We start from the raw sequence: 20,967 nt of genomic DNA, 5'->3' as shown, positions 1-20,967 counted from the left end.
GATTTGAATAGCTAACCAAACAGGAGCCACCTTTCAGTCCTGAATCGTGGATCTTGCATGTCTTGACTCTAACCACGCCTTCTTAATCTCACAGACAGCATGACCACTTCCATGGAGGGCTTCGGCCCCGACAGCGTCTTCACCACGCCGGCGGAGGACAATGGCCAGTATCGCATCAGCCGCAGCCTCGTGCGCTCCGCTGAGGGCAGCACCGTACCCCTCACCCGAGTCAAGTGCCTGGTGTCGATGACAACCCCCCATGACATTCGCCTGCACGGATCAGCTGTTACACCTGCATTCGTGGAGTTTGACAGCTCGCTGGAGGGCTTTGGGTAAGTTATGGTTAACAGACCTTAAGTGCATTTGGTTTTCCAGTCGTATGCAGTAATGGTTATATTTTTGATTATGATATTTGCAACAATGTAACATTATTCAGATGAGACCTTTGTTACCCGGTTCTTTGTGACCTTTCATTTCTGAGGCCCAGTTCAAAAATGCTAACATGTGTCTTTAACACACTGGATTTCTGACGTTGCCACACAGGATGTCTCATGATTAAGTTCTGGGGGATTCTAACCTGACCTTCAGCCTGACCAAACTTGGCTTATCTTGGATATCAGGAGACAGAATTGATATGTTTGTGACAGCTGCTTGCAAAGTATATATCAACTTGACATTAATGCAGCTATGAAACCAAAACATGCTCCTGTAAACATGTGCCCTGCAACACAGAGGCAACAGCTATTCTGTTCATTACATTTCTACATTTCAGTCCTTATTAAATTAAAAATTATATTAATGTGACAATCTCTTTCAGACTTAAGGAGCGGGACAAACTTTGGTGTACATTTTGGAAAATACTGATGCCTTTATGGAAACAAATCTGTATATAAAGAAGTATAACTTGTAAATGTTTTATATCCATATAAGAGTGGCAGACCTGATTCTTACAGTTATTTTTCATCAGAAAAATCTAACGTGCACTCCCGTGATTGGATACTCTTATAAGATATACGATGTATATAAAGCATAAACACTTCCTGTAACTTTTCCTGTCCTTATGGGTGGAGTAACAGATGGTGCCCATTCTTTTGTAAACCATTTTCGCCCTAAATCTCTTTGCGGATCAATTTTCCTCGCCAGTGAAACACGCCTGAGGATGTAACGTTATTTTCCCCCGCCCTAAACAGGTTGTGTGTGAGTGTCTCTTAGCAGTACCTGCTACTGTCTCAGCAGGAGCCTGTTATTCGCCTCCAGTTGTGGAGCTGTGCATACAAATAGGCTTATTTTCCGCCTTTTATGTCACACGGAGCCCTCGGCTGCTCGTTGTGCCGCGGCTGATGTCGCCCCCTGCACCCCCCGGTTTGTGTTGTGTGTTAGCACCACAGTCAGCGCGGGGGTCAGAAGACGGTGTGTGGGCTGTGACCTCAACACTTCGCCCCCATGCTTTTGCGGACATGTTGAGCTGAGACGCAGTTGTGATGTGTTACATTCTTCATGAATATTCATAAGTGCATCTTGCAGAAGATCATAGTAGAGGTTTTCTGTCAGGTTGGTTACTGTGAGCCAACTGCACCGAATTATTAGATGGCCGAGGCTGGGGAAACGTGTATATTCATTCAGTTTGCATTTCTGCACCCAGGGTCCTTCAGTGTTTTGTAAGACTAGACTTGATTTAAAAAAACTGCAGTGAGATTCTCTTTACCCTGATGAAAAAAATGCAAGCTTAGCAGACCAAATATCTAAATTTGCACAAAACATCCCGTGTCGGTGACTCGGCCTGTAACAAACAGCAAGTGGAAGCAACAAACTGACATCCAGCACTTTTTCAGGCCCTTGGTTGCCATGCGATTTAACCACCTGTTTTTACACCAGCATGTACACTGAGGACCGCAGTGATGTCAGTACTACACACAATAAGACAGCACTAATCTTCCAAATCAAACATTTGTGTGTGTCAAACAGGATCTGAAAATTCATCTTTCCACTCTAGTTGTCTGTAGCAGTGCCAGCATCACCACACCAGAAGTATGAATAAGTTATTAATTGTATAAAACATTATACTGTTAATATATTTTCTACAATTTTGCAAAACCATTCAGCGGCCTGTTTCTGGCCCCCTGACTATATGTTTTTAACCACCTTTATTTAAGACAAATTCCTATCTCAGAACATGTGAAAGTATTCAGTTGTGGCACAGATGAGCTTTTATTTCACAGGCTTTTCTTGGCTCAGATTGGTCCTTTTTGAAGGGTGACTGCACGTAACCACAGTCAGTCTGCATTAAAACGAGAAGTCTGTGCTGCCTTACTTAACTGAAGTCTGTCCCAGATGATATAGGATGAAATGTGAGTTATACTATGGACAGACAACCGACACTCTCACATCCACACTTACAGCAAATTTAAAATGATTAGTTTAACTAATGAACCCGTCTTTACACGACAGGAGGAATCCAGTCTAGTCTTTGTTTAGCTCTCAGAAATGCTCTAAAAACTCTTTAGTTTTAAAAACATGTTTTAAGCTCTTTAAAAAGTGTGCACCAACTCCAAGAAGCCTCTTGTAGTGTCAAAACTTCCTGAGATTGTCAGGAATCGAGCGTGTGATTCAGTTGCTTTTTATCTACTGCTTTTGAAAAATCCCTCCCCCTCCGAGCGATCGCACTTTCTTAGCTTTGCTGTTTCCTTTACTCAGAAGAACCTGTGCGACTCATCACAGCAGCCAGCTCAGAATAAAACATGGAGTTTCTCCTGAAAACGCAGCAAAGCAGCAGCAGCACACAGGCAACGAGGCAGTGGCCCACTTTCTGCTAACCAGAGGAGGAGACACACGACGCACACTCATACATCCAGAGAGAGATGGCCCCTCCTTTCTCTCCCATCTGTCAACATGAAATATTGATGCCTCTGCTGCTATTAGGACTCTCATACACAGACGCACTCTCTATAACACACAACAGTTTTACACAGAGCCGGACACATGGATGCACACTCACCCACATGAGGCCAGGAAGATTCAGTCTTGACGGTTAAGGGTGGAGGAAACATTTTTTATTTCATTTTTTTAAAAGAATTAAAGAGAAAACATTCGCTGGAAGAAGATAAATTAGCATAACGTGCCGGTGAAATCCCTGCAGTGCTTTTTTTCCCTTCTTTGTCTTTTTAATAACCTAACCTGGGGTGATGAAAGAGACAGCTACATGTAGTTACTCTGAGGCAGCAGGGCGGTGTACTTGTTAGTTTGACAGGCTGTCTGTTAAACTGGGGCCCAGCGCAGTGACTTGTCCTTGAGAAGTGTCCTTGATAAAAATTTATTGAATCCCTGCCAGCCTCTGGGACGGTGTTCTTTAGCTACCCCTGACCTCTGACCTTCCTGTCCAGGTGGAAAAAGAAGATGAGGAGGTGGGAAAAAACCAGGTCATTGTGGGCTCCGTGACTGTGGCTATTAAAATGCAGAATTTGTGGCGAACAAATAAAAATGAAGGTTTTATGTGTGACTGTTACAGTTATGTCAAGATAAAAGGAGATGCTCACATTGCTTGTGTAGTCCAGTTTTACCCATTATCATTAATAAATCTCATGAAAAATGAGACAACTGTTTTGGGTTTCCAGAAACTCATACGTCCGTATCCAATTTGAGCCAGTCTGTACTTTATCCCATTACACGTTACTGCTGCCACTGAAAAACAATGAACTTATATTAAAGAAGAAGAATACGTAAATACCTGGTGACACTGGCCTCACCGTTTGAGTGCATGGATTGATTTGTGCTTATCAGCATAAAAACAGCTGTTAAAATCGATGTTCATTTCCTCTGAGTTGCGGTAAGTCATCTTTCTTTTAAAGACAGAAGTACAGAAATAAATCAGTCAAGCTTTGCTCTCGGTTTTAATTTTAAAACTTTGGGATTGCAGTGAGGTGGTTTGAACTGCTTTTATATTAGAAAAACACATACACGTCCCAAAGATGGATGTATCCTACATCTAAAAAGTTTACACAATGCAGAAGTGCCCTAAAGTTGGATTTAATTAAATGGGCAGCAGAGAGCAATTCCTCTTGCTGCAGAAAAAGAAGTTGAGCAAACAGCCCTCATTTCCTTGGTGAACACTTTCCTGATGAGTTTATGGTGTTGATCATTAGTTTAAAGTCTTATTGAATACAACATTTAGTTTTTTGTGTGTGAATAGTTCCCATTAAAACAAAAAAGGACAAGAAATCAGGGTTTAGTTTGGTGTTTGTAGCTGACAGTAGTGCTCTCCGTTCCTCAGTTTCTCCCTCACTGAGCTTAATAATGTGACCTTATTAAGGTCGCATTAATAAGCTCAGATGGGGGATGTAACAATGGCATCTTTGGTTTACGATCTATGCTTCATAAAGATGAGACTGATCATGTATTTGCATCTATACAGTTCTATATTTCTGCTGCAGTTTTGTAGTTTCCACTAAAAAAAAAAGTAAATTTGCAATAAAATATGTTTTTACTTTACAGTCAAATAACTGTAAAACTGGAATACCTGTACATCTGTAAGAGAAATTGAGTTTTATAAATACAGTTATTCTGTTGTTCATTATTGTACAGAAGATTTACAGTTATTTTACTTTACAGTGAAAGAACTGTAAATCTGTAGTAAAATAGTAAAAGTGTAGTAAATAACTACAAATTTGCAGTTTTAATTTAGCTTTCCAGCTATTTTAACTGGGTTTCCACAGATTTACATTTATTTTACTTTACAGTGAAATACTGCAGATTTACAGTTATTTTAATTGGGCTTTTTGCAGTGTCCTCCAGTGCAGCTCAGTTCAAATCTGTCAGGTTTCTGGATGAATTGGCCTTGACACACTCTAAGGACTTCTTTGTCTCCCCTGAAGAGGGGAAAACCCCAAATCCCCCTGTTCATTTCCCAGAGCACCAGTGTCTTCAGTACTGGTTCAGGATGATTAGAGAGGAGAAAATGGCACCTTCACCGAGGGGCAGTGAGTCAGCAGAACGCAACGCCAACTCACAAAGAAAAATCTTTGTCATTCTGTCGAATGATTGCCAGCCTTTGTCTGCAGGAGAAGTCCTTGAGAAAGTGGACGGCAGTGCATACAGACATCAGACTCGAGCTTACTGAGGAGTTGTGTATGTGGTCTCACTGTGCAGGCATCACCCTGTTTTTTGACAATTAATTGGAATATTATCATCATTATCATCACTATCAGCACCAACCTTAGCGAGTGCAGGGGGGCTGCAGCTGACTTTGAGCAGATTTCCTTTGAAAAATGATTCTGAATGTGCGCTTTCATCCCACCTCTATCTCCTTCTCATACATAATTAATCCGTGAGTATTAGGCAGCTCAAAATTTCCATATTATAACATGAAGCTTGTGTTTTGAAGCGTGTGAATTACCATACTGTTTTCTGGAAGTTGGGAGGAATTTTTCTAACAGTTTACCTAAGCGATGGAGCCAGACTGGAGCGGACATTCAGCAAACGCGCAGTAAATCTCTCGCGCAACAAATGCGCGTGCAAGCTGTTGACGTGTCTTGTGTCTGTCACGGCCGTTTCCCCAGATAGCAGCCGTTAATCTGTCCTCTTCTTGTCCCGTGCAGGTGCCTGTTCCTGCCCAGCCTGGCGCCTCACAACGCCCCCACCAACAACACCAATGCTTCAGGTGTCAGCGACGGAGCAGTGCTGAGCGGGATGGGCACAGGTAAAAATAGATCATTGTGCTGGGTCAGATTCCATTTACTGTAGCACAAAGGTCACCGACTGGTTGGGCCTCGGGGTATCTGCTAGCATGAACGTGGAGGCTGATTTTATAGGTTAACCAGGCACAGCGGCCCACCGAGCTACACTTTGAAGCTGAAACATAAAGGTCAGTGACATAACTAATTCTAGTCCTTACAATAACCAAAGGACAGAGTAGTAATGGATTTGCTTTTCTAAAAATGGTGAAAAGCAGAAAAGTCACATGCTTAATGTGCTGACTGTTTGTCTTTGCTGCACGTAAGCAGAAAATGATCATTGCCACAAACAAAGCAAAGGTCACCTGACTGACAGGATTAGGAAACAGCCTTTCAGAAGTGTTAAAACTTGGAGGTTTGACGGTATCCAAGTTACGGTTGCTATGAAGGGCGAAACTATCCATCGAGACCCCAAATGTTTCTGTGGCAGGCTGTAAACATGCTTTCATGCTGTTAAACTGGCTTTTTAACATGGAAGTCTGTGGGACGGATTCACCACACACCAAGGGGAACTGCAGTTTTTGTCTGTTCTGCATTAAACTTTGGCACCATTAACTCCACCGGTGCTTTCCTGCAGTGACAAGTAAAAATAATAAAGACTTTTTAAAACTGACATGCAATAAACTGCTTTTAAACAGTGAATGGTTCTTTGATGCTGAAATGTTTTTATCACATCAGAAGGTAACAAAACTGCTTTATTATAATGTCGAGTCTATTTTATAAAACTGGCTGACACATTGGGGCGACCGTGGCTCAGGGGGTTGGGAAGCGTATCTGTAACCGGAAGGTCGCCGGTTCGATCCCCGGGCTCTCTGTCCTGGTCGTTGTGTCCTTGGGCAAGACACTTTACCCTACCGTCTACTGGTGTTGGCCAGAGGGGCCGATGGCGCGATGTGGCAGCCTGGCTTCTGTCAGTCTGCCCCAGGGCAGCTGTGGCTACAACTGTAGCTGCCTCCACCAGTGTGTGAATGTGAGAGTGACTGAATAGTGGTATTGTAAAGCGCTTTGGGTGCCTTGAAAAGCGCTATATAAATCCAATCCATTATTGGATTGCATTTATATAGCATTTATATTTAACTATATTATATTTAACTAAATTAAACTTTATGCACCTTTGTGGATTTTTTTGGTCACTCTGTAGAGCTCCTTTCAGCTGCTCCCTTATTCACCCGGGGTCACCACAGCGGGCAACTCTGCATGTTTGATTTGACAGAGGTGTCCTGATGCAACCCCTAAGGGATTTGCGTCTTCTCGGGGGATAGAGTCGGGGATCTTTCGCTTGTTAGGTTAATGTGTAAACAGTTAAACTATGGATGGCCTTTGTTTGTGGCATGAAGGCCTTTGTTGCTTTCCCGGCTTTTAATTAACTGCCAGTTTTTATTAGAGGAAATACGGTGCATCCGATGTGGGGAGGAAGTGAGAATTTAGCAGAAGAGTCAGCGGTCTTTAGCTGTAATCATATCCACAAACCTTCATCTGTGTCTTTGTGAGAACATGTCACATCAAAGTAGATCAGTCATGTTGTGTCAGTGCGTCAGCTCCACTCTTCGTTCAGTCCTCTCTCATGAAAAGAAGCAACAGGAAACTGTGTAAAGCAAAGCATTCGAGTGCTGCTCGTTGGATTTCACTTCTTGCAAATGACTCTAAGTTCCTTTATGATACGTTTTTGTCCTTTATCCTGTTGGCTTGCTCATTTCTGTTGTTTCAGAAATAGTAAATTGACTGGTTCTTTGGCATGCACACTGGGATTGAACCACCAGCCTCCCGATTAGTAGATTAGTAAATGACCTGCTACACCTCCTGAGCCACAGCCGCCCCTTAAAACAAGCGTTTTCAATTGATGAGTAAGAATAGATTCCTGTGTTTCATCCCACCTAATTTCATTTTTAGCCCACAGGTACACAAAAACTCTTTGTGCATTTCCCTTTTTTGCTTGGTGTTTAATTTTTAACGACACACATCCCACTCGGATCACCGCGTCTGCCGCTTCGTCTCGTTTTTTCTGTTTATGTTCCATCGGCCTCGTTGTTGTTTTCTCCATTTCACCATCATCTTTATTCTCACTCTCCTTCCTTTTCTTTAAAGCAGCTGTGTGTCTTTGCAAAACCTCTTTGGATTTCTTTTGCTTTTGATCTTTTTTCTTCTGTTTTCATCATTTTTCGTCTTTTATGCAAAAAGAAAAACACATGTCTGCATATCTCGAGCTTCAGACCTCACCTGTCCTTGAGTCGTTAGTTTTAGTGTGTTAAAAATAAAATGTGTTTGTTATGAAAAACCTCATAAACAATATTGATATTTTACAGAATAGATTTTATCATATAAACTGTCTGCGATGTTACGCTTGAATTTTTAGTGTGTAGCCTCATTTAGTATTTATGAAGCACAGCTAGACTCTCCTTTCTCCTCTTCCTCCCAGTCCACCCTCCTCTCCATCCACTCATACATGACTATCGTTCCTCCATCTGTTTACCTATTCATGCCGCTCCTTCTGTGCTCATCCACCCCACACTGCTCTGCTCTCGTCTTCTCCTGCTAGTCACCCAACTCTATTTATAGACCTCACTCGTTCCTCCCTCATTTCTTCCTGTCATTCACATTTTCCTTTTCTGTCCCTTTCACTGCTTATCTCAGTCTCCTTCATTCTTCCTCCTTTCCCCTGCCCTGATTCTATCCATTCTTTGTCACTTTCCCCTTCCATCTCCTCATTTATCTCTATCCCGTCTCCTCCCTTCCTCTCTGTTTCCTTCCTTCTCTTTCCTCATCCACTTCGGTCTGACCCGTATCTGTGAATGACACCATCCAGAGGCTCATTTATCAAAATATCTTCATTCTGCTCACAACAACAATGTTGCACCAAGTGTAAATTGATATGCATAAGAATTCGATGTAATCCCTCAAACCAGTTTTCTACAGTTTGTGATGGAGTCCACAGACAGCCCCATTATTTGGTCAAGTCTGATAACCATTTGAGTGACAACCTCATCCCGAGCCACAGACTCTGCTCTGAGATCTTTTCTAACCAATCTGGACGACAGAGTACTGCCTTCATGTTTTGGCAGCTTACGTCAAAGTTTTAGCTCATTTTAATGGTAATGCGAGCTACTGTACACCTCGATCTACACCCGGAGGCTGAATTGAAATCTTTCCTACACCCTCGGTGTGCTGTTCTGCAGCTCTGGCTGATCATACATAAACATGGCATAATTTAATGTGGTGTGTTTGGCACAGATAAAGCACCGACGCAAAACAAACGTTTGCAGAATGCAAATCTGAACCAGGAAAATATGGAGAATGACTCAGAAGAAAAATAAGAGCATTTTTTCATAGGTGTGATAAGATGAGTCAAATAGGTTAGCTGTTTGCAGTATGTCACATTAATAAATGCAAGAAAACACAACATTTAAGATCAGAAATAATAAAAAAAAATCAAGCCTACAATAACTCAGTTTCTAGTTTTCTGGACTGGCGAGACGAGAACAAACAATCTGTCCAAAAAATATGTAAAGTGACGAAAATGTCTTTGATCACAAACTGATGAAAGCTCAGTTTTGGTCCCTGAAGCTTTACGTCTTTCTTAAAACAGTCCATTGAGCCACTAGCGATGTTTACATAGATGTAGGTATCATGGCCCCGAGTAAATGTGTTATGATGCATGAGAAAAAGAGAAGAGCTGAAAGCAACACAGTCAATTCACTGTGTTGCTTTCACACTCTGGTCAATCTACATTGACAAGTGGGCTCATAGCAGGACGAGTGGAGATATTTCAGTCAGCTCACCTGTTGAGCAGGTCACGTGGCGAGGAAGCCCAGGGGAAGACTCAGGATACACTTCAGAGGCTACGTGTCTCCAGTGGCTGGGAACACCTCTGTGGCCTTCCTGAAGAACTGGAGGTGTTGACTGGGGAGAGGCCTGTCTGTTTGCCCCACAATGTGGACCCATCTATTATGGATGGATGGATTTAATATGTAAAGCATTGAGATAAAAATAATTGTGAATTTTTAAAATATATATGTATATATATATATATATATATATATATATATATATATATATATATATATATATATATATATATATATATATATATATATATATATATAGACCCCCCCCCGGCTGCAACCACCAAGTACCTGCAGAGGGTCAGGCAAGTCCTGAGGAGTCAGCTGAATGGTAAGAACAAGATCCGGGCCATCAACACATACGCCCTGCCCGTGATCAGGTACCCTGCTGGGGTAATAGGCTGGCCAAAGGAGGAGATAGAAGCCACTGACATAAAGACAAGAAAGCTCCTGACCATGCATGGAGGGTTTCACCCCAAGTCCAGCACCCTGAGGCTGTACGCTAAGCGGAAGGAAGGGGGCCGGGGACTGGTGAGTGTCAGCACCACAGTCCAGGATGAGACAAGGAACATCCAAGAATACATTGGGAAGATGGCCCCAACTGACCGAGTGCTCAGTGAATACCTCAGGCAGCAGAAACCCAAGAAAGAGGAGGGAGACGAGGAACCATCATGGAAGGACAGGCCCCTGCACGGTATGTACCACCGGCAGATAGAGGAGGTGGCTGATATCCAGAAATCCTACCAGTGGCTGGACAAAGCTGGACTGAAAGACAGCACAGAGGCACTAATCATGGCAGCACAAGAACAAGCTCTGAGTACAAGATCCATAGAGGCTGGGGTCTATCACACCAGGCAAGACTCCAGGTGCAGGCTGTGTAAAGATGCCCCAGAGACAATCCAGCACATAACAGCAGGGTGCAAGATGCTAGCAGGCAAGGCATACATGGAACGCCATAACCAAGTGGCCGGCATAGTGTACAGGAACATCTGTGCCGAGTATAACCTAGAAGTCCTGAGGTCAAAATGGGAGATGCCCCCAAGGGTGGTGGAGAATGACCGAGCTAAGATCCTGTGGGACTTCCAGATACAGACGGACAAAATGGTGGTGGCTAACCAACCGGACATAGTGGTGGTAGACAAACAGAAGAAGACGGCCGTAGTGATCGATGTAGCGGTTCCGAATGACAGCAATATCAGGAAGAAGGAACACGAGAAGCTGGAGAAATACCAAGGGCTCAGAGAAGAGCTCGAGAGGATGTGGAGGGTGAAGGTAACGGTGGTCCCCGTGGTAATCGGAGCACTAGGTGCGGTGACTCCCAAGCTAGGCGAGTGGCTCCAGCAGATCCCGGGAATAACATCGGAGATCTCTGTCCAGAAGAGCGCAGTCCTGGGAACAGCTAAGATACTGCGCAGGACCCTCAAGCTCCCAGGCCTCTGGTAGAGGACCCGAGCTTGAAGGATAAACCGCCCGCAGGGGCGTGCTGGGTGTTTTATATATATATATATATATATATATATATATATATATATATATATATATATATGAATAAAAACAAATAAACCTCTATCTTTTCTCACTCCCCCCCTTCCTTACCCAGGCGAGCGCCTGTTTCCTCCCCCATCAGGCCTGAGTTACTCCACTTGGTTCTGCGTGGAGAGGTTCAGCACATCCCCTCAGGCCCACCCGGTGCGGCTGCTGACCATCGTCCGTCGGGCCAACTCCTCGGAGCAGCATTATGTGTGCCTGGCTGTGGTGCTGTCAGCCAAAGACCGCTCGCTCACCGTCTCCACCAAGGAGGAGCTGCTGCAGACATACTGTAAGTGGCAGCACTAGACTTAAACTCCGGTTTGCAGCATAACCACAAGAATTAATAATCCGCCACTGCACAACCATCCTCTAGACCTCTATACTTTGTCTATGCTTCAAGATTCTTTTTGGTGAACCATCAGGAGAAAATTATCTCAAATCTGTGAAATCTCAAGCTTGTATGCCAAAAGCCATTACTTTTTTGTTTTTGGGATGATGCACTTTCATACAGGATATATTCCCAGAAAAGAAATTAAAACTTTCTGTTAGATATTTGAGTTTAAAATGCTGATACAGTTTTGTTTAGAGATTATATTTGATAAATATGACCTTTCCAGTGTTACAGAGAGCAAGTGGGAGAAATGTGCACTTTCTGTTACGACCAAACAGGCTTCCTCTCTGGGGCTTTAACCCTGAGCTAATGTACTCACTTCTGCTGGAGCTCTCTGGCTCATTGATGTTGCCCCCTGCTTCTCTCTGCCTTCCCCCATCAAGCAGCGGATGATTCTAGCGAAGAAGCCTCCTTCTACGAGATCCTTCCCTGCTGCGCTCGATTCCGCTGTGGCGAGCTGATCGCCGAGGGCCAGTGGCACCACCTGGTGCTGGTCATGAGCAAAGGCATGCTGAAGAATAGCATGGCCACGCTGTACATCGACGGCCAGCTCATCAGCACTGTCAAGGTAAAATTAGTACGCGGCGTGTCAGCAATAACCAACATCCACATTGCAGATCTCACATTGTTGTTCCTGTCGAGATCCAGCTGTTAGGAAAACTGTACTAAACTGTCCAGTTTCTGTTGACCAACCGCGGGTGAACAGGCTTTGTTGCATGCAGGGTGTTTGTTGGAAGTTTTGGGTTGTTTTTTTTTTTTTTGCATGAACAGAACAAGAGCAGTGCAGCACCACAGGACAAACTTCAGCTGTAAACCTGTACCCTGGTAAAGGTGCAGTAACAGGAGGGTTAACCTAGCTTGCCAGTATATCTTTAATAGGATACGTCAATTAAGTCTTGTAATAAATGTAGATGGATTTATGGGTATAAAATCAGACTATATGTCATATACATAAAAACTATCTCCATCATCTCATATTCACGGTTACCTGTTTTTAAAGACAGCTGCTGTATAAAGAAACGGTGAGCTAGTGCCCGATTTAAAACTATGAGTGTGCTGATAGTTTCTTATGCATCAGTAGGTAAGTACGCCGCAACAACGGCTTTGTGTTTGGAAGTCGACCATAATTAGCTCGTCTTATTTGGACTTCTGATCACGGTTGGCGTTGAGAAGCAGCAGTGGCGTACGTTTCTAACTCCGACCTTTAAACAGCAGCTTTTGAGTGCTGCAGTCAGCAGACTGTGATGTGGTTTGTGGTTCAGTGACTTTAGATTCCCCTGAGATTAGACAGCAGAATAGGGAATAGGCTGAGACCGCAAGTCACAGCTTCTCCTTAACGGCACTGATAACAGCGGCTTCATTTCCTGCTGAGGGCCGTGTACAGGAAAAAACAGGCTGGTCGTGTGTCTCATATGGGTCTAAGTGTTCGTGTGGTTGCATTTAGCTTGTAAAAGAGTGACAGTAAAGCAAAAGGTGTGCAGGCACCTCCCAGGTGGTCTAAATGGCAAAAGTAGCCAGTAACAACAGCAGGAGTGGCTTGATGTGTGAATAATGAATAGATGATACGTTTTATTTCTGACATGAAGTCTGCTCAGAAAACTGCTGAAATGCTGTTTTGTGCTGAGCAGTAGTTCTCCTTTCATATCCCTTTTTATCCTTCCCACAGTCAGTGTCTCTGCGTCACTCACTGTTGTGTAACATCAGGCGTTTTGATTGGTCATAAATGAATCTTGTGATTTTAAGAATGAACTATTAAGGCCCTGGTTGTTTAAAAAAAAGGCTCCACGTGTTTGTTTATTTAAATAAAAAAACAAACAACAGAATTATTTCAGAAAAAAACAAAAGTTATCTGTGTCAGTATTATTAGCCCCTGACTTTTTATTGAGCTTTGCACAAACCACTGCTGTACAATGATGTGCTTTAAGTTTTTAAAACGGTCTAAAGTCAAGTTAAAACTGAGTTTATCTTTCAATTAACACAAAGTATAAAAACTTCAGCAAGGGTTTAAACTGTCACTTGAGAAAGCATCACGCTAAAAACAAAGAAATCAGTTCAGACTTAAAATAATTGTTGATGCTCACAAAGCAGGAAATGGATATACAGAGTTATCACAGCGTTTCCATATATCCAGAACTGGAGTGAGAAGGATTCTAGGAGAGCCACACAGTGCGGAACAAGCCTGTCTGAGGTAGAAGCAAAGATTTCAAAGACACTGTTGAGTGTTGATGTGTCCAAAGACCCCAGAACAACTGCCAAGTCATTGTAGTCTCAAAGAAGACGATCACTGGAACCCCACACAGGAAAAAACCCAACTTCTGCAGATAAAGGTACGCTAAGAACACCCTGGAGAAAGATTATGTACACAGGAAGTGCGTCTTTAGGTCAGATGAAACAAACTAGAGCTCTGTGGCCAAAGAGATGCTGCTTATGTTTGGAGAACAAAGGAGGAGGTGAACAACCCAGAGAACACCGTCCTCACGGTGAAACGTGGTGGTGAGAGGATTACTCTGCGGGGATGCTTCAGTGCGAACTGGAACCCACCTGGACTCAGCAGCGATTGCACTTTGAAATAGATTTTTTTGAGACCTTGAAACAAAAGCATGGCTCCTGATCTCATTGTGGATCTTCCTGCAGTGCAGATGACTTTTTGAATGTCCCTCTATGGCCGCCGAGTATGTTGTGTCTGTAAGAACCTGATATTGGATTTTTAAGATCGATAACAATATTTGGTGATTTAAAAATCTGATATTCCAAAGTATCGACCGATTTATTTTTTCTTTCAGACACGTGAGACGAACAGATTTCCCGAACATTCGTCATGTGTAGTTATTTACTCAACTCTGCCGTATGTTCTTTACTGGAATCAGTCGCACTTTAGTCTTGAGTGCTGGGCGGCCGGAGGCAGAGACAGATTCTCCATCTGCTCTGGTGACATAAGTTAAAATTCTGAGTAGGTCTGATAGGTCGAAGTCTGAAAACCAAGTTAAGATGCACCGTTTTTCCATCCATCCTGCTGTTTATCCACGGCCTGGTCACAGGGCGGCAGCCTATCGGAGAAGCCCAGACCTTCCACAGTGTAGCAAGCCCCAGGCTGTCCTGTGTATGCCCCAGGTCCTCCTCCATGTAGGACATGCCCAGTAATCAATACCTCGCCCAGGAGGTGCCTGGGAGTCTTTCTAACCAGATGCCTGAACTGCCCCAACTGGCTTCTTTTGATGTTGATGAGTATCAGGTCTACTCTGGGTCCCTCACAAATCACTGAACTTCCCACCCTGTCTTTAAGGCTGAGTCCAGCCGCCCTTCAGAGACTTCTGATTTCCGCCACTTGTATCCGCTGTCTAATTCTTCCAGTCGTTACCCAGAGCTCATGACCACAGATGAGATTAGGGATGTAAATCGACAGCTTCACTTTTACGCTCAACTGTCTCTTCACCACAGCGAACCGGTGCAGCATCCGCATCACTGCAGACGCTGCGGCAATCAATCTGCCAGTCTCCCGTTCAACTGTCCCCTCCCCTCGTGAACGAGACCCCCAGATACCTCCTCCTCTGCTTAGTTTAGAACTGTTAGCAGTAAGCTAAATAATAACTATTTCTGCTTGTTTTCACTGTGCCTGTGACGTGTTTAGAACATAAACGCACATCTGAGCTGTTAAAATCCAGGAGCTGATAGGTCAACTCGATTATTTATCAGCTCCATCCAGCCATTTAATTCATCACTGACGTAAATAGGTAACGCATGCATATTTAATTAGCCTGCTTCCCCAAAGAAAAGGACACAAAAGGAGTTATCAGAGTAAACTATCAACTCATCAGTCTCTGACTCACACTGACAAAAGACAAACGCAGGAGTAAATCATGTGTGTCTGTGCACTGACCCAGCAGAGAATATTAACTGATAAAATCATCAGAGCCCTTGATCTATGATGTTTTTAAGTTCTGTTCCCTGAAATATAGACTTGATGATTATTTAATCCTGTCAGAGGGGACAGCATACGGGACCGGTTCCCAATTAAGTGGGTTCAAACTTCAACTGTGCATATAATTGAAATGAGTTTGTGTATCTCACATGCTCTGAAGCTCTGTTGTGATCTGAGCCAATAAACAAGTCAAATGTAAGTCATTTCTCTTTGTAGTCTCTGAAGTTTGTGGCGGGCTACGTCTGCATTTCATAGCACAAAAAACTGTCTGAGAACATGAATGTGTCAGCTCAGTCGTATTTCTGCATATCTTATAGAAATCCCTCTTTTGAGTCATTACCTTCACCTTTCCTCTTCTCCAGCTTCACTACATCCACAGCGCTCCAGGCGGCTCCAGCTCCACCAACCCTCCTGTCGTCAGTACTGTTTATGGGTACATAGGGACACCCCCTGCCCAGCGCCAGCTCTCCAGCCTGGTGTGGCGTCTTGGGCCTACCCACTTCCTGGAGGAGTTCCTACCTGCCGCCAGCGTCGCTGCCATTTATGAGCTTGGACCCAACTACGTGGGCAGCTTTCAGGCCGTCTACCTCCCCTGTGAGTGGACCACCAGACCTCGACGTACAGTCTGCAGACCTGCTTTTAACCAGGCTCCAAATCCTTGCTCTACTTTAATGCTTTTCTTTAGTTTTGTTCTGTCATTTAACCACCTTGCATCACTTCTTTTCTCCCAGCGTTCATCCATACATGGCTCCTCTTTTTTTTTTAAATTTTTACTCACTTTTTACCTTCTCCATTTTTCCCTTCCTGCAGGTAAGGACTCCAAGGCGGAGGTAGCGCCGGCCTCTCCGGTGGTGCTGGTGCCAGAGGAGAAGGTGTCTTTCAGTCTGTATGCGCTCTCTGTGTTGACTCTCACTGTGGCCAAAATCAGGAAAAGCTACAACAAACTGGACAGCAAAGCCATCGCCAAACAGGTCAGACGCACGACTTCGCAAGGAATTAAAAGTCACTGCTTTAATGTTGTTGTCACCACAGGTTTGTCTGCTAAATGGAAATCTTACTGTCAGATATTCTGTCAAAGTCTCATTGAAGAATCTATTATTTCCGTTACAGTAACCTTTAAACCGTAACTCTAAATTCAGTTTTCTATTGAAGTGTGCAGCACACTGGCTGAGATGACATCATCCTGGCTGACGTAACCGACTGAAAAAAGAAACCTGTCTTCTCCCTCTGCTACTGTGCCACGTGGTGACGTGTTTACCCTTAGCACAAGTGTAACGTTTGCAGAGAGGAAAGACTTTGAAGTTAATAAATAATTAAATACAAGCAGAAAAACTCCAAATTGAGGTCCAAAGTGTAAACACACATATAAGCTGTTTTCACACATGGATTTGAGACTATTTCAGGATTGTTAGATTGGGGCATTTTCCACAGACGTCCTTTTCGCAGCAGGGAATCACCTGCTTTGCATGACTTCGTGTTACATGAAGTACTCCATTACATCGGACACATGCACCCTGTCTAGGAAACTTCTAGGAAAGTATAGGGCTGCTGTGCATATCTGGAAATGGCTATGGATGTGCATTCACACACTTAATGGTTTGCAAAGGTCAATTTCATTTTTCAACAGAAAACTCAAGTCCATTGCATTTAAATGATGCATTTAAAGGAAGTAGCACACACAGTCCCACCACGAGTGTGTGTTGGAGCTCCAGATGAGCTCTGTGTTATCTCTTTCTCTACACTTGTCACTTTCCCAGCCTGCCCGTCTCTCCTGCTCCGTCTCCCGCAGCAACTCACAGGAAGTGAAGTGCAGAGAATTACAGAGGCAGCAATTCTGCAGCAGAGACCTGTCACAGAGTAGGAAGACACTCACTCACTGTGCAGAGGGGAACGAAAATAAGTTGTTGTCCTCTCATGCAGCATTATCACGTCCCTCTTAGCAAACTAAGCCTAGTGTTTGGGTCTTTCACACCCTCTCACTTGGCTAAACATGGGTGTCATGTTGAGAGAAATAAAACTCCATAAATACACAATTATTCTAAATGCCAATGTTGCATAATGCTGTTTTTACCTTCCCCGAATTAACTGAAAGAATCCAATATTTCATTTCAGCTCAGTAAAGCTTTTGATCAGATCTTGGTGCAAGACTGCAGCGTCTAACAGTAAAACATTCTTACTCATAGACAAACATCCACAGCAACAAACGTTTGACTAACAAATGAGGAAATGGTGCAAAGTTGTGTGAAAGCGGCTCTGACGAAGTAGAGAGTTTAAAAGTAACCGTCGAGTTGCCGTCTGGAGACATACTTGAGGTGTGTGTGTGTGTGTGTGTTTTTAATTTCTGTCATTTCTTTTCCATCTTCTTCAGCTCGCCGTGTCCTCTCATGAAAATGCCACTCCAGTAAAACTGATTCACAATGCCGCCGGTCACCTTAATGGTCCCGCACGCACCATCGGAGCTGCTGTGATTGGATATTTAGGTAAACCAAATCTGCGCGACTCAGAATACCACACGCTGTTCTCTAGTGGATGAAAACTCACTTGTTCTCTTTCTCCCTCCGTCAGGTGTTCGTGCATTCGTGCCCAAACCTGTGGCCACCAACCTGCAGTATGTGGGAGGGGCAGCGGCCATTTTGGGTCTGGTTGCCATGGCGTCAGATGTGGAGGGACTGTATGCGGCTGTCAAGGCTTTAGTGTGTGTTGTAAAAAGCAACCCGCTGGCCAGTAAGGAGATGGAGCGCATCAAAGGTTACCAGGTAAGTTATTAAAACTTAAATTAAAAGTTTTAGTTACATTTCCAGGATAATTACTGAGTTTTTCTAAAAATTGCCATCCAAACATTCGTAAATTGGGACGCAAGGCATTCGCTTCTCTCACATTTAAACACTGTAGTGTTTAAATGAATAGTGCGATTTGCACAGCATTTATTCACACACCACGTGTGTGAATAAATGCTCTCCGTTGTACTTTAATGGTGTTGCTTCTACTTTTCTAAATTTGTTTACAAAATGCTCATTTGTCCGAGTGATGGGAGAAGGAAGCGGGAGATCGACAGACGATTGCTGCGGCAGCTGCAGTGATGCGGACGCTGTACCGATCCGTCGTGGCGAAGAGGGAGCTGTGTAACAGCGAAGCTCTCTATTTAACAGTTGATCCATGTCCCTACCCTCACCTATGGTTACGAGATGTGGGTAGTGACCGAAAGAACAAGATCGGGGAAATGAGCTTCCTCTGAAGGGTGGCTGGCCTCTCGCTTAGAGATAGGGTGAGGAGCTCAGCCATCCGGGAGGGGCTCAGAGTAGAGCCGCTGCTCCTCCACATCGAAAGGAGCCAGTTAAGGTGGTTCGCTGGGTGAGGTGTTTTAGGCATGTCCCACTGGCAGGAGCCCCAGGGCAGACCCAGGACACGCTGGAGAGATTATATCTCTTGACTGGCCTGGGAACGCCTTGGTGCTCCCCCGGATAAGCTGGAGGAGGTGGCTGGGGAGAGGGAGGTCTGGGCTTTTCTGCTTAGGCTGCTGCCCCCACAACCCGGCCCCAGATAAGCGGAAGATGGATGGATGCTCATTTGTCTCCAGTTACATAGTTTTTGAATGTGTTTCTGTGTCAGACTAAGCACAGACTACTGTTAGTGACAGTGTGATTAATGTGAATATGACCCAGCAATGAGTTCACAGACTGAAAGCCAAGTTTAAGTCTGTACACAAAGCTTGTGTCCCGTTACTTCAACATTTGTAAATGTGTATTTGTTTTGTCTTCCTCCTTAGTTGCTGGCTATGCTCCTAAAGAAGAAGCGCTCGCTGCTAAACAGCCACATCCTCCACCTCACCTTCTCTCTGGTGGGAACAGTTGACAGCGGCCACGAAACCTCCATCATCCCCAACTCCACGGCCTTCCAGGACCTACTGTGTGACTTTGAGGTGAGTGTTTACAGGGCCCGTTGACCCATAATGCTTGTGAGCCAACTGAAATAAGGACATTAGTGTGCAGCTGTCAAAGAAAGCTTGCCTATTTAGCACTGATAAAAGTCTTGTTCCACTTAAACCCGTCTCGGCTAATAAAACGGAGAGTTTGCAGGTATATTTTTGCATTTGTTAGAACAGGAAAGGGAAAAAAAGTGTTTTTTTTATGTTGAAGTGTTAAGGAACTGAGCTACTCTGTGCCAGAAGTTTGTGCTGCCAGAAATGAGTTGTGCGGCAGGGTCTGAGTCTGCTCCGTCTGCTCCTCAGGTTTGGCTGCACGCTCCCTACGAGCTCCATCTGTCTCTGTTCGAGCACTTCATTGAACTGCTGACAGAATCCAGGCAAGTGTCAGAAGGAAGTTTCCCTGAACAAGAAACAGATCACATGAAGAATAAAATGACTTTTATTTTTTTGTAACTGCTGATTGGCACAATTATTTTCATTTTAACGTGAAAGCGTCTCACTGTGTGTTTTGCTGACTGTGTTGAATAGTGAGGCGGCTAAAAATGCTAAACTCCTGAGAGAGTTTCAGCTCATCCCACGACTGCTGCTCACCCTGAGAGACACCACGCTGTCCCAGCCCACTGTCGCCGCCATCAGCAACGTGCTCAGTCTGCTGCTGCAAGGCTTCCCCAACCCGTACGACCTGCTGCGGTAAGAACGCGCTCGTGTAGCCGCTACGTGAACGTCGGTGATGATGATCCATGCCAGTGCAGCATAAGACCGTTTGCTGTCTCCACAGGTTCGGCCAGTTCATCTCCTCCACTCTTCCCACATTTGCCGTGTGTGAGAAGTTTGTTGTCATGGAAATCAATAATGAGGAGAAGATAGACGGAGGTATGAGTGATATTAGTGTTGATCTGACTTCTTGCACCTCTATCCTAAATAACGTGTGGCCAAAAGTATATGGTCAGTGCGTGACTGTTTTTCTATCCTTAATAAATATGAAACATTTGGTGCATCTGCAGGAAATGATGATGACTTTGGTGGCCTCCTATCAGCAAACCTCATTCTGCTGAGAAATCGACTGCTGGACAGCCTTCTTAAACTGCTTTTCACCACGAAAGAGAAGTGCACAGTTAATGCCCAGTAAGACACCGCTCTCCTCCAGACGTTGTATAGATTAAAAAAATAGCAGTTAGAGCCATGCCACGTTGAACTAGAGAAGTAAAGTTATGCTTGTAGCTTAATGACCATCCACAGACTGCAGGGGTACAGACACACATATCTGCTAATAATAATTCCTAACTAACATACTCTGATTTCACTCTGGAGCACAGAGCTCTGGGATCGTCTGTTGGTAGAATTAACTTCTCTTTAAGCCACATTATTTTAATAAATAGGCAGCAACACAAACATGGTCGCAAACTCCAGTTTAGTGATTCTGGTTAGCGTAGTTAACGCCTAACAGGCAGATACAGCTGCCTGTGTCAGCATTTACCATCTATCATAGCTGCCATAATTCTAACGTTATAACTTTAAACCTTAATAGTCTTAAAAAGATGTTTTATTTAAAAATAATAATAAATGAAATCACCCCATGCAGTTGTTGTGAAGATCGAAATTAGCTACAGAGATTAAATCTGTTTGTGCAGTAGGCT

At 43.9% G+C, this 20,967-nt stretch overlaps 1 protein-coding gene across 5 annotated transcripts in view; it reads left to right on the top strand.

Annotated features, from left to right (window-relative positions):
- Nucleotides 1–20,967, top strand: part of wdfy3 (WD repeat and FYVE domain containing 3) — a 131,133-nt gene that overhangs the window by 74,923 nt on the left and 35,243 nt on the right. For 3 of the 5 annotated variants that reach the window (XM_080893938.1, XM_080893937.1, XM_080893935.1), the window contains exons 17-29: nt 95–332; nt 5,592–5,692; nt 11,166–11,384; nt 11,870–12,054; nt 15,768–15,999; nt 16,216–16,376; nt 17,774–17,885; nt 17,971–18,161; nt 19,172–19,324; nt 19,634–19,707; nt 19,859–20,020; nt 20,109–20,203; nt 20,335–20,455. In XM_080893938.1, coding sequence (XP_080750064.1) covers nt 95–332; nt 5,592–5,692; nt 11,166–11,384; nt 11,870–12,054; nt 15,768–15,999; nt 16,216–16,376; nt 17,774–17,885; nt 17,971–18,161; nt 19,172–19,324; nt 19,634–19,707; nt 19,859–20,020; nt 20,109–20,203; nt 20,335–20,455 — 2,044 coding nt within the window. The remainder of the gene's footprint in view (nt 1–94; nt 333–5,591; nt 5,693–11,165; nt 11,385–11,869; nt 12,055–15,767; nt 16,000–16,215; nt 16,377–17,773; nt 17,886–17,970; nt 18,162–19,171; nt 19,325–19,633; nt 19,708–19,858; nt 20,021–20,108; nt 20,204–20,334; nt 20,456–20,967) is intronic. The other 2 variants (XM_080893936.1, XM_080893939.1) reach the window with 1 other exon arrangement.

Source organism: Rhamphochromis sp. 'chilingali' (genome assembly GCF_963969265.1).
Source record: "Rhamphochromis sp. 'chilingali' genome assembly, chromosome: 10".
Taxonomy (NCBI): Eukaryota; Metazoa; Chordata; class Actinopteri; order Cichliformes; family Cichlidae; genus Rhamphochromis; species Rhamphochromis sp. 'chilingali'.
This window is presented reverse-complemented; position numbering and strand designations above follow the sequence as displayed.